Source organism: Monodon monoceros, unplaced genomic scaffold, assembly GCF_005190385.1.
Source record: "Monodon monoceros isolate NGI ecotype Baffin Bay Population unplaced genomic scaffold, NGI_Narwhal_1 Super_Scaffold_6, whole genome shotgun sequence".
Lineage (NCBI taxonomy): Eukaryota > Metazoa > Chordata > Mammalia > Artiodactyla > Monodontidae > Monodon > Monodon monoceros.
The window spans coordinates 20,965,508-20,980,854 of record NW_021703783.1 but is presented as its reverse complement, the minus strand read 5'-3'; the positions used below and the strand labels follow the sequence as shown (position 1 = coordinate 20,980,854).

Sequence of the window (15,347 nt, the reverse complement as noted above, 5' to 3'; positions counted from 1 at the left end):
TCCCTGTGCTATGCGGCTGCTTCCCACTAGCTATCTATTTTACGTTTGGTAGTGTATATATGTCCATGCCACTCTCTCACTTCATCCCAGCTTACCCTTCCCTCTCTCTGTATCCTCAAGTCCATTCTCTACGTCTGTGTCTTTATTTCTGTCCTGCCCCTACGTTCATCAGGGGCATCACCATTTTTTTTTTTTTTTTAGATTCCATACATATGTGTTAGCATACGTTATTTGTTTTTCTCTTTCTGACTTACTTCACTCTGTATGACAGACTCTAGGTCCATCCACCTCACTACAAATAACTCAATTTCATTTCTCTTTATGGCTGAGTAATATTCCATTGTATATATGTGCCACATCTACTTTATCCATTCATCTGTCGATGGACACTTAGGTTGCTTCCATGTCCTGGCTATTGTAAACAGAGCTGCAGTGAACATTGTGGTACATGACTCTTTTTGAATTATGGTTTTCTCAGGGTATATGCCTAGTAGTGGGATTGCTGGGTCATATGGTAGTTCTATTTTTAGTTTTTTAAGGAACCTCCATACTGTTCTCCATAGTGGCTGTATCAATTTACATTCCCACCAACAGTGCAACAGGGCTCCCTTCTCTCCACACCCTCTCCAGCATTATGACACTCTTGTTTAAGTGTTTGTTGAACTGTTTTGATCCTCTCTTCAGCCGAGGGGGGCCCACACTCACCTGTTTCACTCTGGCTCCTAAGGTGAGGAAGCCACAGAAGGCGGCTTTCAGCTCTGCAGAAGCTGAGCCTGCCAGGCTGTGATGCCCTCCTGCACGCCCCGTGCTGGGAACAGGGCAGCCACTTCCCCCACGGCTGTGCTGTGTGTGAAACCGGACCAGCGTCCAGTCCCTCCCAGCTGTAACTTTTTGACTGCCAGCCTGAGGTCCTGCTGAGATCAGTACCCTGTCATCCTCATCCCAGCACTTCCTCCTTCATGGGCACTTTTGCTGGACCTGTTTTTCTCTCTGCCCTTGGGAGCAGTGACTGGATTAAATGGGCCTTGTCCCTGGAGGGCTCCCCAGCCAGCAGCTCCCTCCCCAGCAACGATGCCCTGGAGGTGGGGGTGTGGAAAGGGGCCAGGCAGGAGCACCGCAGTGCTGCCAGGGGCTGTTGCTTTTTGAGCATTTGTTAGGTGCCTCTAAGGGGCAGGCTCCAACCTTTGGCGATCAGCTCAGCCGTCCAAGGATCCTTGAAGTTCATACACTGCTTCGTAGGGTTCAGCCTGCTTTCACATGCATAATGCAAACTTGATGTCCAAGCACTTAGATTTGTAAAATATTTCAAGGTTTGACAATGACATTTTAAAGGGATTTGTTACTTTACGAAAGCATTCAATACAGATTTGCCTTGGATAACTAACACATTTTAAATTTCTCAATCCACACAAATATGGTACTCCTACCGCATTTGCAGGAACTCAGTTGCAGAAGGAAGATACAGATACAGAATAAACAGGGAGAGACAGAAGGAAGATACAGTTAATAAGGGCTGAGGGACTTCCCTTCGTGGTCCAGTGGTTAAAAGAATCTGTCTTGCAATGCAGGGGACTCCGGTTGGATCCCTGGTCAGGGAATTAAAAGCCCGCATGCCCCGGGGCAACTAAGCCCACGTGCTGCAAGGAAAGATCCCAGGCACTGCAACTAAGTCCCAACGCAGCCAATAAATAAATAATAAATAACTAAATAAATAAATAAATAAACAAACATTTTTTAAAAAAAAAAAAGTGAGGGCTGGCAAATGAATCTTCCAGTCCTGGAACGTGTTATTTTTCTAATGCAGCAAGATTTGCCCTTCTTCTCTCCCTTTTCTTTAGAATGAGTTGCCAAGGTTTTCATTTATTTGTCAATCCAGGAATAACGTTTTAATTTCAAAGGACACAGCTGGATCCTTTCTGTCACCTCCAGTCCCCAGTGTTTATCACACAAGAGTGTGTTTTCCAGCTCATCCTTTCTTCCTCAAAACCCAGGGCCTGCATCCGAACCCCTGTGAGAATCAGCCTTTTGTTGTCCAAACTGAGCAATGCTTGTCACATACAGGTCGGGTGTTCACCAAGAGCAAAGCTAGAAGCCCGGATGCCAGTGTTGTGGGTGTCCCTTAAGTTTCTTTTTTTGGCTGCATCGGGTCTTAGTTGCGGCATGCGGGATCTTTTTTTCTTCAACTGCAGCACACGGGCTCTTCATTGCAATGTGCGGGCCCGGTAGTTGTGGCGCGCAGGCCTAGTTGCCCCGCGGCATGTGGGATCTTAGCTCCCTGACCAGGGATTGAATTCGCATCCCCTGCATTGGAAGGCGGATTCTTAACCACTGGACCGCCAGGGAAGTCCCTCCCTTAAGTTTTTGAGATAATGTCTCACCTGCCAGCAAGGCCGCCGCGTTGGTCTGCGGGCGTGAAGCCTGCCATGCCCCTCCTTCATTGAGCAGAGGCTGGGATGGGGTACATGAAGCACTTCGCGTTAACCAATATGATTCCTTTGACTTCAGAAAGAATCCCTGTTCCAGATATTGTCCTTGTTCTGAAGTTCCAGGAAAGCAGGAATTGTGTCTTTCCTTCGGGGACCTCCCAGTAAGTAGGTAGTATTAGCATTGCTGGTGTTCCTTTTGAGAGCCATTTCCGCTGACATCTTCAAACCAAAAGTGCAAAGAGAGGAATGCAGTGGGTCACAATGAGGCTTTGGGGAAATGGTTATACTCGTCGGCCCAGGAGGCTTTGCGTATGATTTTAGAATGGAAAATGAAATATAAGCTTAAGGCTTAGAAGAGGATGGTAACCAAGAAAAACCTTTGCCAGTGGTCTTGTAACAGCATATTTTAAGCATAGAGAGTCTAGAAGCAGAAATGTGGATACATATTAAATGGTTTTTGGATATACCAGTACAACACAATACAATGCATGGTATGTTCAATGTGATACCCCTCATTAGCAGTCTTTTAGAGCACTCTGCAAAATTGCGGTGAATGTCAAGCAGTGATCAATGTATTTGCACAGTATCTGCGTCTGCATTTCTGATACAATACCTAAAGCATTTATTTCTGATTTTCAGTAAATAAACCTTTAGCATACCCCACAAGAAGTAATCAAGGGGGTTCAAGTTATAAAATATATTCTCCCTGTAGTCTCTGTTTTCTCTGGCAAGTTCAGAAGCTAAGCATTGACATCTCCATTGGACGTGGAGAAATAGTCCAGTGCAGTGAAGGGAGCACGAGGTTTCCCGTCGCACAGAGTGGAGGCCAAAGCCTGGCCCAGCCACTTATAGCCCCTATGTGGCCTTGGCAAGTAACTAGTCCTTTTCCTGCCTCAGTGTTGTCATCTGTAAAATGGAGATGGTAACAGTCTCAACCTTATGGAATGATTCTGGGTATTGGCCACAGCATGACTGAAGTGCCTGACACTTGTCAGGCAGCCAAAAAATGGGTTATTACTGTGTTATAGAACTACAGCGCTTGCTTTCTCTTTAGCTTACATGCAGGTGACTTATTTTTAATCTTTTTTTAAACCTTTTTTTATTGAAGTATAGTTGATTTACATTTTAGGTGTACAGCAAGGTGATTCAGTTATATATATATATATATATATGTGTATACATATATTCTTTTTCAGACTCTTTTCCATTATCGCTTGTTACAAGACACTGAACATAGTTCCCTGTGCTATACAGTAGGTCCTTGCTGTTTATCTATTTTATATATAGTAGTGTGTATCTGTTAATCCCAAACTCCTAAATTATCCCACGTGACTTGTAATGTGTGCCTAGTGGAGCTCACTGAAATCAATCTCCTCCTACTTTCTCCTACTTTCCTCCTACAATCTCGCTCTGATGCAGAGAGAAATCCTTACAATCTTTACATTTTCCCAAGCCTGTCACCAGTTAAGCATCAGCAGGGCTAGATTATATAAGAGCTTTTCCACTACGTAATATGGAAGAACCTGTCCACAAGTGGAAGCTAAGTGCAGGGAAACAGTTATAAGACCTCAAGGAAACCTAAACTTTCCAGGTTTCAGAATGGGCGTTTGTAATATGCTGAGCTTGGGTTATGTGGTTTCAAGGTTGCTTCTAGCCTAAATGCTATGTTTCTGTTTGCTCACTTGGCGAGCTTGGGGCTTGTCTCAGCAATTTGGTTTGTAAAGTTTTGAATTCATAGCTCACAGAATGATGAGCTGGAAGAGACATAGAGACCACCCAGGGTAACATTCTGGTTTTACAGATGAGGAAACTGGGACTCAGAGAATAAGGCTTCCCCACCATCCTTATATCACATAGCTAGTTTTTGGCTGAACTAAAACCAGAACCCAGGTGTTCTGACTCCTAGATCAATGCTCTTTCCTTTATATCGCATGGCCTCTTTCCTGCAAATGGGGTATCACATTTAAGAACCAAATATGAAAACAGCACAGCTAAGCTCTGACTGACTCTGACAACCTAATTGTTTATGGAATAACTACAAAATTACATAAGTCAAATTGATCTGACTGTTGAAAGGACTATTTAAAAGGTTTTCACATTTAAGTCTATCTTCTAGTCATCGAGAAAGACACATTATTATTAGAATTTAGGGATAGCAAGAGGGTTATGGCTGGCATGCTCTCAGTCCCTTCATCTCTGGGCTTTGCATTTTAGAAGGCTTGAGAAGCTCTAGATTTCCCATCACCAAGTAGCTAGGATCATACACTGTAACCTCGGAATCTAACACTTAATCTGCAGCTTCCCTGACTTTATATTACCCTGTGGTTAAACATTTTCATTCCTGATGAAATAAGGAAATGGTGTCATATTGACTAACCAAAGTCGCCATGGGACTCTGCTAATCACGAGCATGATCACGAGATGTACGTAGCATATGTGAGTAACCGAGAAATAACAAATCAAATCCAACCGCTTTGTTAGATGATGGACACATTACAAGTCGACGCGGTGAGGGAGTGGTGTCCTGTTAACCAGTCACCGTTCTGAGTGTCTGTCCTGCAGTTCTGGCTCAGACTAAAGTGCGGCGCTCTCCTTTCTCACCGGGCTCAGGCTGAGCTTTCCATGGAAGCCGCTCTTTTTGACACTGGAGCAGAGAGAGGAACCTTGGGGTATTTCATTGGAAACAACTCTCAGTGAACAAGCCTGTGCAGCATTTATTCTAAGAACTCTGCTTGATTTGAGTTAATTTTGGTGCAAAGAATATGCTTTCTGCACGAATTTGGAGGAACATCAGTTGTGAACATTTATTTTTAAAAGAGTGGCGCTTTTTTGTAAAAAGAGGACAAAAGACCATACATTTAGGTTGCTTATTTTTTGCCATTTTAGGGAGATGCAGAACATTCAAGTCAGGTTCCTAAAAATTAAGAAAAGGAACCAGAAAGCATTCAATACTGAAAAAAAATTCTGAATGACATGTTATATTTTAGCTTCAGATTATGGTCCGTTGATATACAGAGGAAGAGAGGAATGAAACAAAAAGCACAAAACTAGGAGAGAAGAGGCTGAGAACCAGGCAAACAAACAAAAACAGAGAAAGATACAGGCAGTGAAAGGAAGAAAGATGAGAAAAACCAAAAGAGGGTTAGAAGAGAGAATGATTTTTAGGGACTAGGAGAAAGGACAGCGGAGCTGGGTGGCTTTCCTAGCCAGCCCTTAAGCCCGGCTTGTCACTGTTTTCATCATCTTTGATTGAAGTCTTACTCTCCACCTAGACTGTCAATTCCACCAGCACAAGAACTGCACTGGGTTTGGCTCTCTATTGTTTTCCCAGTGCCTAGCACAGACATAGTCAACGCTGTAAGAATTAGTCAATGAATGGATGAACAAAGGAACAAGTGAAGAAAGAATGTGTAAGGGAAGAGTCCTGTGGCCCAACCAGCTGGGGCAGTGGTCCCCTGAGAACTGCCATTGTTTCCTCAAAAGCAAGAGACCGTGGACTGGGCTGACCTGGGCCCCGCAACACCTACAGGAGCATTTCTTCAGAGGCAGTTCCACCGTCTCACCCATGTTCTCTTTGCTAAGCATTAGAACTGTTTTGTCTCTCTTTCTCTTGGAAACTTTCTGAAAGCCGATGTTTTCGCCAGCCCCACCTTGGGTCCATCACCATGTCTCCTGGTACCTTCTCACCCCAGGCCCAGTTGTCTGAGGTTCTCAAACGCTTCTGTTCCATCAGCCTCCCTGGAATCCCTGTCCTGATACAGACCAACTCTCCTCTCCTACAAGGCTGCCTTCTTGGCTCTCCTGAGAGGAGTCCTCTGTCCTTTAGCCCACTGGTGGCAGCGGCCGATCTTCCTACCCCCTCAGTACGAAGGGCCCCAGAAGAGGGTCAGCTGACTCAACTCCCCATCGCCAAGAAATCATCACATCTTCACCGTCATGTGAAAACCCATTCTTCAAGCCTTTCCATCACTCTTTTAATACCCCCTGGTCACTCCTTGGTGTGTCATCCACCCCTTCTACTGACCTCCTTCAGGATGAATTCGCGGATTTCGTGCATGATTCATCCAAAAGATTCTCCTCTGCAAATTGTGATTTTTTTAATCTGTAGTAAAATATACATAAAACATAAAATTTTACCATTTTAACCATTTTACGTGTAGAGTTTTATGGCATTCAGTACCTTCACCTTGTTATGCAGCCATCACCACCGTCCATCTCCAGAGAGTTTTCATCTTCCCCAACTAAAACGCTGTACCCATGAAATACTAACTCCCCAAATTCCCTGGTATTTTATCAGATTTCAGGCCCTCTCACTCTAGAATTTTTATTTCCTGAAGTTGTGCTGCCTTCAGAATTTTAAATATTATTCCACTTTCTGTCCACAGTCTCCCTTCTTGCCAGGAGGCCTGGATGCAGACAGGTCTGGGTGGGGATCCCAGCCAAACTATTTGCCAGCCTCAGTTTCTTCATTTGTAAAATTCAGGTATAGGTAATACGGTAGATAATATAAATACTAAACAGATAAGAGAACTGGAGTCCACTGGATCGTCGAAAGGATTACGTGCTGACAGAGCATTTAGCACAGGTCTGTGCTTCTCCATCCCTCCTACCAGTCCACACGCTAGTGTGCCTCACTCCAGCCACTGCTCTGCTGACATTCCTAGCTTCCCGATGCCTTTGTCTTTCTGAGGCCCATTCCAGGGGACACACCATCTTGTATCAGTCCAACTCTCTGCCTCAACTCCACACCCACTTGGGCTGTTGGTGAACAGTGGGCTTTGCCGGAGTCATTACAAGGCACGGTCTCCCGGGCTTCCCTGGTGGCGCAGTGGTTGAGAGTCCGCCTGCCGATGCAGGGGACGCGGGTTCGTGCCCCGGTCCGGGAAGATCCCACATGCCGCGGAGCGGCTGGGCCCGTGAGCCATGGCCGCTGAGCCTGCGTGTCTGGAGCCTTTGCTCCGCAACGGGAGGGGCCACAACAGTGAGAGGCCCGCGTACCGCAAAAAAAAAAAAAAAAGGCACGGTCTCCCACTCCGCCCCTGCAAGCAATTAATGGGCCCCTATTTGGCTTCCTCTTCCCATTCCTCATGCCAGCCATTTCAGATCTTTCCTCTTCACTCCATCCCCCTACCCTGCCACTACCCAAGCAGTTACCATTTATCTTCTATGTCTCCACAGATCAGAGTTCTTAAACTTTAGTGCACGTAGGAATCATGCAGGTCCCCTAAGAGGTTCTAATTTCGTAAGAGACAGTGGGGTTGAAATCTGCTATTTTAACAAGCAACCCCAGGGGATTTTGATATGCAGAGTGCCCAGTTCACTTTTTGTGGAGGGCTCTCCTAAGCCACAAGCTCCTTGAGAGCAGACATTTTGTCTTACCTGATTTTCATCTCTAAATACCTGGCAATAGATATTGAAGGATTGATTGAATGAATGAATCTGGCTGTCACTCTGCACTTCCGCATAAGTTACCATTCTCCTTTGAAATGCTAATTGGCTACAGTTATTTAAATGCCGCTTAAATCTCTTTAATATGTTTTATCCTATCCTTTATCAGCCCTTTTCACTGCCATTGGGGGTAGGGGACTGTAAAGAACGTGTTATTCTCTGACTAACAACTACCAAAAAAAAAAAAAAAAACACCAATCCAAGGGCCAGATGAGGTTTAGGCAGAAGTGCAGAGATACATAGGTTGGGTCTTTCCCCTTTCCTCTTAGGGGAGGAATGTACTCTGCGGACCCTTGTTCTAGGGATCAACTAGGCAGACGTCTTTGTAGCCACTGCAGTGGACTTTTCTGGAGTGGAAAGAATCTGAAGCAGGAAGGTCACTGCTAGGGATATTGGGAGAAGGTGACTTAGAGAAATAGGTAGAGATACAGACTGACATATCCAATCAGTGGTGGAAAGGCTCACCTGCCTTCAAATCCTAACTCTGCCATTTTCTAGCTTGTGATGAGGGTAATTAAACTGCTGGGGCTGCTTGATTCCTTGTCTGTAAAATGGGACAGTGATTTACCTTGCAAGCTCTTTTGAGGATTGAAAGACAGGGTGTAAGTAATTCACAGTGATTCTATGATGGTAGGCAATCAGGCAGAGTTTTCAAGAGAGGTGGGTATCTCGTTAACCATCTGTCTTTACCACGATGGAGGGGACACGCACACACACACACACACACACACATATGCACTCACACCCCTACCCTCAGTCAGCCTGGAAAAACAGAAGTGGCACCAGCTATTGCCCTCTGGGGAAGTCTAACTCTAAAACCTCCCTCCCACTGTAATAAAATGTTTCCAAAGAGAGCAGACAGGGTAACCTAGGGCCATGCCCTTCCACTTCCCTCTTCCCTGAGCAGAGCTGGGAGCCTGTCTTGGGGAAGTGGGAGGTAAACCAGCATGGGTGGCTGGAACTGAAACATTTCTTTTAGCATCTCCAGACCCTACGTCATCATTCATCAAGATTCACTGATCGCCCACAGCGTTCAGGGCGCTGCTCTAAATACTTTATCCGGGACCTCCCTGGGAGCCCCTATGAAGTTTGTTGCAATATTTAATTCCCACCCTCAACCTCTCCCCACCCCTGGCCAGAAAGAGTACCTTTTGCTTTGGGTGCTAAGAAACTTTGATTTAAATGATAGTAATAATGAACACTTATAAACATTCTTTACAGAACTTCAGGCGCTCTTCTATATTTATTCCCTTGTTCCTGCACATGTATTTGTTTTTAGGAGAAGAATTTGGACTGGTTTCCTCGGATGCGAGCTATGTCCCTTGTTAGCAATGAAGGTGACAGTGAACAAAATGAGATTCGGAACCTGCAGGAGAAGTTGGAATCGACCATGAGTCTGGTCAGACAGCTGTCGGGTCAGCTGGCGGAGCTCAAGGAGCAGGTGGGTGCGCTCGGCAGATGGAGCTGGGGGGGCGGGGCGCGTGAAATTGTTCACCACTGTGAGAGAGGGGTGGCTGGAGACTCCTGGGCGCAAGATTGTTATCCACGATGGACGGTAAATTCCCATAAAAAAAACACCCCACGTTGTGTTGTAAGAACCAAACCTCTACAAGCAGAGGCTACTTCTACTTATCACACCTCTCCATCTTGTGTGACACTTCTACGGAACGGGGAAGGAAGGAGCAGATGCCGAAAGACAAGGACCTCTTTGGACTTTTTTTTATAGAAAATCATATTCTTTTTTTTTTTTTTTTTTTTTTCTTTAGTGGTGCGCGGGCCTCTCACTGTTGTGGCCTCTCCCGTTGCGGAGCACAAGCTCCGGACGCGCAGGCCCAGCGGCCATGGCTCACGGGCCCAGCCGCTCCGCGGCACGTGGGATCCTCCCGGACTGGGGCAGGAACCCACGTCTCCCGCACCGGCAGGCGGACCCCCAACTACTGCGCCACCAGGGGAGCCCTAGAAAAATCGTATTTTCTGCCATCATAACCATTACTAAATTCATCAGAAAGGCAGATCGTCATTAGTACCTGTCATTTCAACACTACAATCAACCCCTTTGTCGTGTAAAATTGTTAGCATTAGTAAAAATAATATCAAAAGTAACCGTGGTAGGTTTTAAAATGACTAAGGTGATGGCGGTGATTATATGTGTGTTACAAGGAAGGGCTGCTTTAAAAGAACCACAGTTCCTCTTTCTTAACCACAGGGAGTGGTTTGCTCTGTTTCTCTGCCTAGGGAAAATCACTTTAAAAAATATTTTCTCTTTTTTGATAAATATATTTTCTATGATGCTGGACAGACTATAGGTGCTTGGGAAATATTCACCCAACATTGTGTGTCCCACCAGCACTGAGAATGAGTGAGAAAATCAGCTCAACGCATTCTCTCTTTTCCCCCAGATGACAGAACAAAGGAAGAATAAGCAGAGACTGGGCTTTCTCGGATCAAACACACCCCATGTGAATCATCACATGCCACCGCACTGATACCATGGGGGCAGCCGTGACTAGCCTTTCATCAGTGTACTGCCTGATCACTGAATAAAGAACTGAGATGGAGGGGAGTGAACAGTGCCTATTGTTGAAAAGTTAAAAACAACCAAGTGCCAAGATGTTGAGTGGTTTAGCTCCGAGAACAATTTCTAACTGTGTTTTCATGGTTGAGAAGACCAAACTTAAAATGCAGCCACTAAAAAGCACACATCACGCATTCTTAATGCAAAGAGAGGTCCCTTGCTCAAATGGACGGAGAAGGTAGGGGGAGGCGGGGTGGAAGGAGATGCAGGGCGGAGAGAGCTACCTTTGGCTGAATCTGTAAGAGTGCATTTTGTCTTAAATGCTGACTGCAACCTCTGTCATGGTTGGTTGGAATTTCTTTCTTTTAATGATGGCATATAGGTCAGTGATACAGGAAGTCATTTTGGTGGCTAAGTTTTGCTAAGGGAAATAACTGAAAAGATTAAAACTGAGAGTTGCAAACAAAAATGTTAATGCTTCCAAACCGTAGCTGTCACAGGCCAATTTCCTTATTTATAACCTGCAACACAATGGATTTACAGCTCTAGGAACTAGAGCTTTGGAGCTTATGCCCCTCGGGCTGACAATGCGACTGGAATGTGATTTCCTTCTCCCAGATTCAGAGGGGCTCTGTCAATATGGAGTACAGAAAGAGGTTTTCATAAAACTTGTTTAAAAACATGCTTAAAGTCATGTGGAGGCTAAGATTTTTAAAAGATTTGGGGACAAAAAAGATGACAGTAAGCCCCAAGGACATATGTATGCTATTAAAATACATTGAGATTAATAAATGAACATGCTTAAAGGTGACAGGAAATATTGAGAAACTTATGATGGTGGCATTGCCTTTTATAGATATGGAGTAAAAGCTATTTGATTCATGTTTGCTGTGCTTAAGAACTGAGTGGTTTTATTTATCCTATTCTTGCAGTTAGGAAAAAAATCCAAGAAACATATTGAATACTCAAGAAAATGCAGAGTTTCAATTGCGTATTTTAAACTGTATCAGGAAGAGCTTTTCAAAATGTAAAGAGATAATAATCTCTTCCTCAAATTGTTTGTATGTTAAATTATGCAACCAGAATTTGTGGAGGGAGAAATTAACCTGCCATGCTTGTATTATTCTTAGCGATTATGCTTTTAGAATGTTAAGACAAAATTCAGGTCATGAAAGTGTTAGGAGAACTGCCACGTGGCAAGAGAGCAGGCACATGACACCAGACTCTTGGAGGTGCTCTGCAAGCTGACCTTTCCTGGTCGCTGCCCCCAAAAGAACAAAAAATTGCATTTTTGAACTCTCATGTTATCACCCACCAAGGTTTAAGTTCAGGGCAGCGTTTGCTGTGACCATTTTTAAAGCTTTGGGATTATTTTAATATAGTTTAAGCTATTGGCTCCTAAAATTCTCAAATCATGGTCTGGGTAGATGATAAAGGATGCCTGAACCAATCCTTTTTCCACACACCCCATTAAAATGTAGACTTGGAGGAAAGCTGTTGAAACCCAGAGCAATGAATTTTTGAACTGAATCTGCTGGTACACCTCCCCCACTCCTCCAAATACCTCCCCAAGTTAAGAATTCCTTACTCTGATCTGATAGTATTTTTCCTAACCAGTTGCTGAAGGATCATGATTCAAAGATACATAGAAACTGGGATATATATCTGTATGCAACACAGAACTTTGAACCTAGGAGGCATTCAGTAAATGTATGAGAAATTCCAGTGTCATTCGATCCTAATGCTTCATTGAAACTTTACATCATATATTTGATTTTTGAAAATGGCTTCACCAAAACTGAAGTAGACCAAAGCAGCCATTTTTTTAAAAATCCAAGACCATTATTGTTATTAACAGTATTAGATGAAAAGTACCTTTTAAAGTATTTTAATTAGGCAGAGAGTTTCATGGGTAGGGAAAAGAAGAGAAAGGTGGAAAACATTGGCTATGTTCCAATGTCAGAACTTATCCCTGTTTAACACAAAGTAAAATTTTTCTGATGGATGTTCCAGCATCAAGAAAATAAGTTAATTTGTACAGATGAGAGCAACCTGCCTTTCAGATGAACCATCTAGTCTTTCCTTACACTTTTTTATAGAGAATGAGCCATTGGGTATGTACTGCCATCAAGAAATGGCTTCACCTCTCCAACCATTGTGGAGTGGCAGGTCACCGTGTGTTTTCTCCTATGAGAAGTATTCAAAAGCGATTACAACTAACCAGACTTTTATTTAGTCAAAATTGAAATATTTCTCAGTTCTGTTTCTCTCTTTCCTGCCTAAATACTTTAAGACTATAAAGCAAAATAAACAAAAGCAAACAAAAGCAGTTTCAAGGCTATGAAATTCATGATGGAGGAGATAATCACGTGGAAATTTGACATTCGCTATAAATTTATGTTTGTTTTGTATATGTTTGTTAATGCAACTGGAATATTTGACCTAGGCAAGTATCAATTAACATTCTCATATTTATATAGCAATATTAAAATAAATATAATCATCTTTGATTTTGTTGTTAAGGAAAATGTTTTACTATTTAGTTATTAAAACCCATATTGGTTTAAAAGTATGTTTCCGCTGAACATAATTTTTAATTTCAAAAGAATTTTATTCCCCTACATGTTCCATTCTGAGGTCCAAGAGTTTCATGCAAGTATGTTTTAAGATTATAATATTAAAAAATATTGTAAAGCAATTATACTCCAATAAAGATGTTAAAAAAAAACTAAATAAATAAATTTTATACTTGTAAAACATATTTAAACTAACTTTAAAAAGTTAGACAGGGCTTATTTTCTTTCATACTGAAATTTTTCTGTTGGTGATGAGGACGCAGTTTCTAGTGGATTATTGATAAGTCAGGAAGATATTTCATCCAAGTCAGAACTAATTGTTTGCTTTTCTCCATATTCTCAGCTCGCAACTCATTGTTTTGGCTGCTCTTTTTAGTTTATAGTTGTTTTATTAGAAGCAATCATGCAGTAGGGCCCACCCTCTACCCCGATGCCCCAGGGCTGCGAATGAGCGGAGAGGCTGGGGATCTGAAGACTTGGGGAGGGAAGGTGCAGATTGGGACTTTGCTATGATTAGGGGAAAGGAGTAAAGGATAGATAATAGGATGAGTGGGGCTTACCCTCCAGGAACCCAGTAGACTGGGGCATAAGTAAGTAAATATTGCACAAGTATAATGATGTGACAGATTACGGGCTCAAGAGATAACCCTTAAACATGCAAAGAACAGGGCTTTGTGGGGAGTAGCCATAAGAGGTGTGTTCCCTCCAGCAGTTCTTAAATCTTTACAGAATAAGAAATCAGCATATTCTGACCCACAGACCTGTTCCAGGATGCCCTGACACATGATACATTGCAAAAAGGGGTGCAGCAGGCATCTTAAAGACAAGCACAGGTGCCTACAGGAACCAGGCAAGTGACTAAAATGTATGCAAGTGTGAGGGGTACACTGTATGTAGGGAGAGGGGAGCCTGTGGAGAGCTTCTTTTTTTAAAAATTTATTTTAGTGAAGTATAGTTGATTTACAATGTTTGTGTTAATTTCTACTGTACAGCAAAGTGATTCAGTTATATATATATATATGTTATTTTTCATATTCTTTTCCATCATGGTTTATCCCAGGATACTGAATATAGTGCCCTGTGCTATACAGTAGGACCTTGTTGTTTATCCATTCTATATGTAATAGTTTGCATCTGTTAATGTGGGGAACTTTCTATTTGCAAGATTTGACACCTAAATCCACTTTGAAGAAAATGCCTGAGGCCAGTTGAGGCCCTCTAGTCACTCGTTTGTTGATAAAGCTACCCCATTTAGTAGAAGAAAATACACTATACCAAAATGGAGCACAGGAGCTAAAATGCATGTGAAACTTGAGAAATCTGAAAACAAATCCAGGTGTCACCTCTGAACTGAAGTGTTTCCACAGACTTGAACTAATTTATAAAATTATCATACCAGTTCTTCTCATTTCACCAGTAGCCTTTTTTTTTTTTTCCTGCAGTAGAGGAATGCTACATTTGCCTCAAAAAACATGATTCTAATATATGTCAAAGCCAGATAAGTATAACTCATAAATTATTATTAATAAAATTGAATTTGTTTAGCTTTTTTGCATGTGATACTTTAAGTGCTTTATTCATTTCTTAACGTTTCTGAATAATGTATCCGTTGGTATGAAAGTCATTATTATTGCTATTTTACATAACGAGACATGGGGGACAAAAATTTTGGTGACTTGAATCACACTGGTGAGCTAATCCAGGTGGACCATTGTGTCCAGTGCTTACTGAGAGTTGGTCAAATTCCCAGTTGGCCAACACCTACTGGTATATCTACATCCTGGTGATACACAGCAGGGGCTCTGTGGTTACAGGCCTTTTGACCATCCAGGATTTCCTGGTTCTTAACCCCCAGAGCATGGGACAGCTGATATCAAAATGACTTGCATGAATCACCTGCAAACCACAAAGAGAATTCTCTGCTCACATGGGCAATTTCTAGTGTCCTTGAAGCTGTGTGGCAAGAAGTTTTGTTTGGGATCCGAGGAAAGGTTTCGGGAGGGAAAGTGGACAATGTGTTCCTCTTCCAGTGAGAGTAACTAGCACGAAGGGCGGGAGGATACACGTGGAGGGGAGTGTGATGGACATTTGAAAGTCACCCTGCCTTTGACTGTCAACTGCAGTGCTTTGAGGAAGTCTTGGGAAGGCTAGTCTTCAGAGCACAACTGCAGGCCAGAAATCTGTGTACTTGAACCTCTCCTATGTCCTTCCCCGACAGCAGAGGCGCTGGCCTGTCACATGGAACGTGTCACATGGCAAACAAAGAAACACAGAGACCAAACTTGATGAAAGTAGAAAATTTATAAGAACAGAGAGAAGTTGTTGAACTCAGTTTGACTCAATCTAACAGAAGATTCTGGTCTTTACACTTCGATGTGGATT

General features: G+C 43.0%; 1 protein-coding gene across 1 annotated transcript in view; it reads left to right on the top strand.

Annotated features, from left to right (window-relative positions):
* ITPR2 (inositol 1,4,5-trisphosphate receptor type 2) overlaps positions 1-14,457 on the top strand; it is a 525,336-nt gene extending 510,879 nt beyond the window's left edge. Inside the window, exons 56-57 of the mRNA XM_029205992.1 lie at positions 9,154-9,315; positions 10,274-14,457. Coding sequence (XP_029061825.1) covers positions 9,154-9,315; positions 10,274-10,360 — 249 coding nt within the window. The 3' untranslated portion in view covers positions 10,361-14,457. The remainder of the gene's footprint in view (positions 1-9,153; positions 9,316-10,273) is intronic.
* Positions 14,458-15,347: the final 890 nt, after the last annotated feature.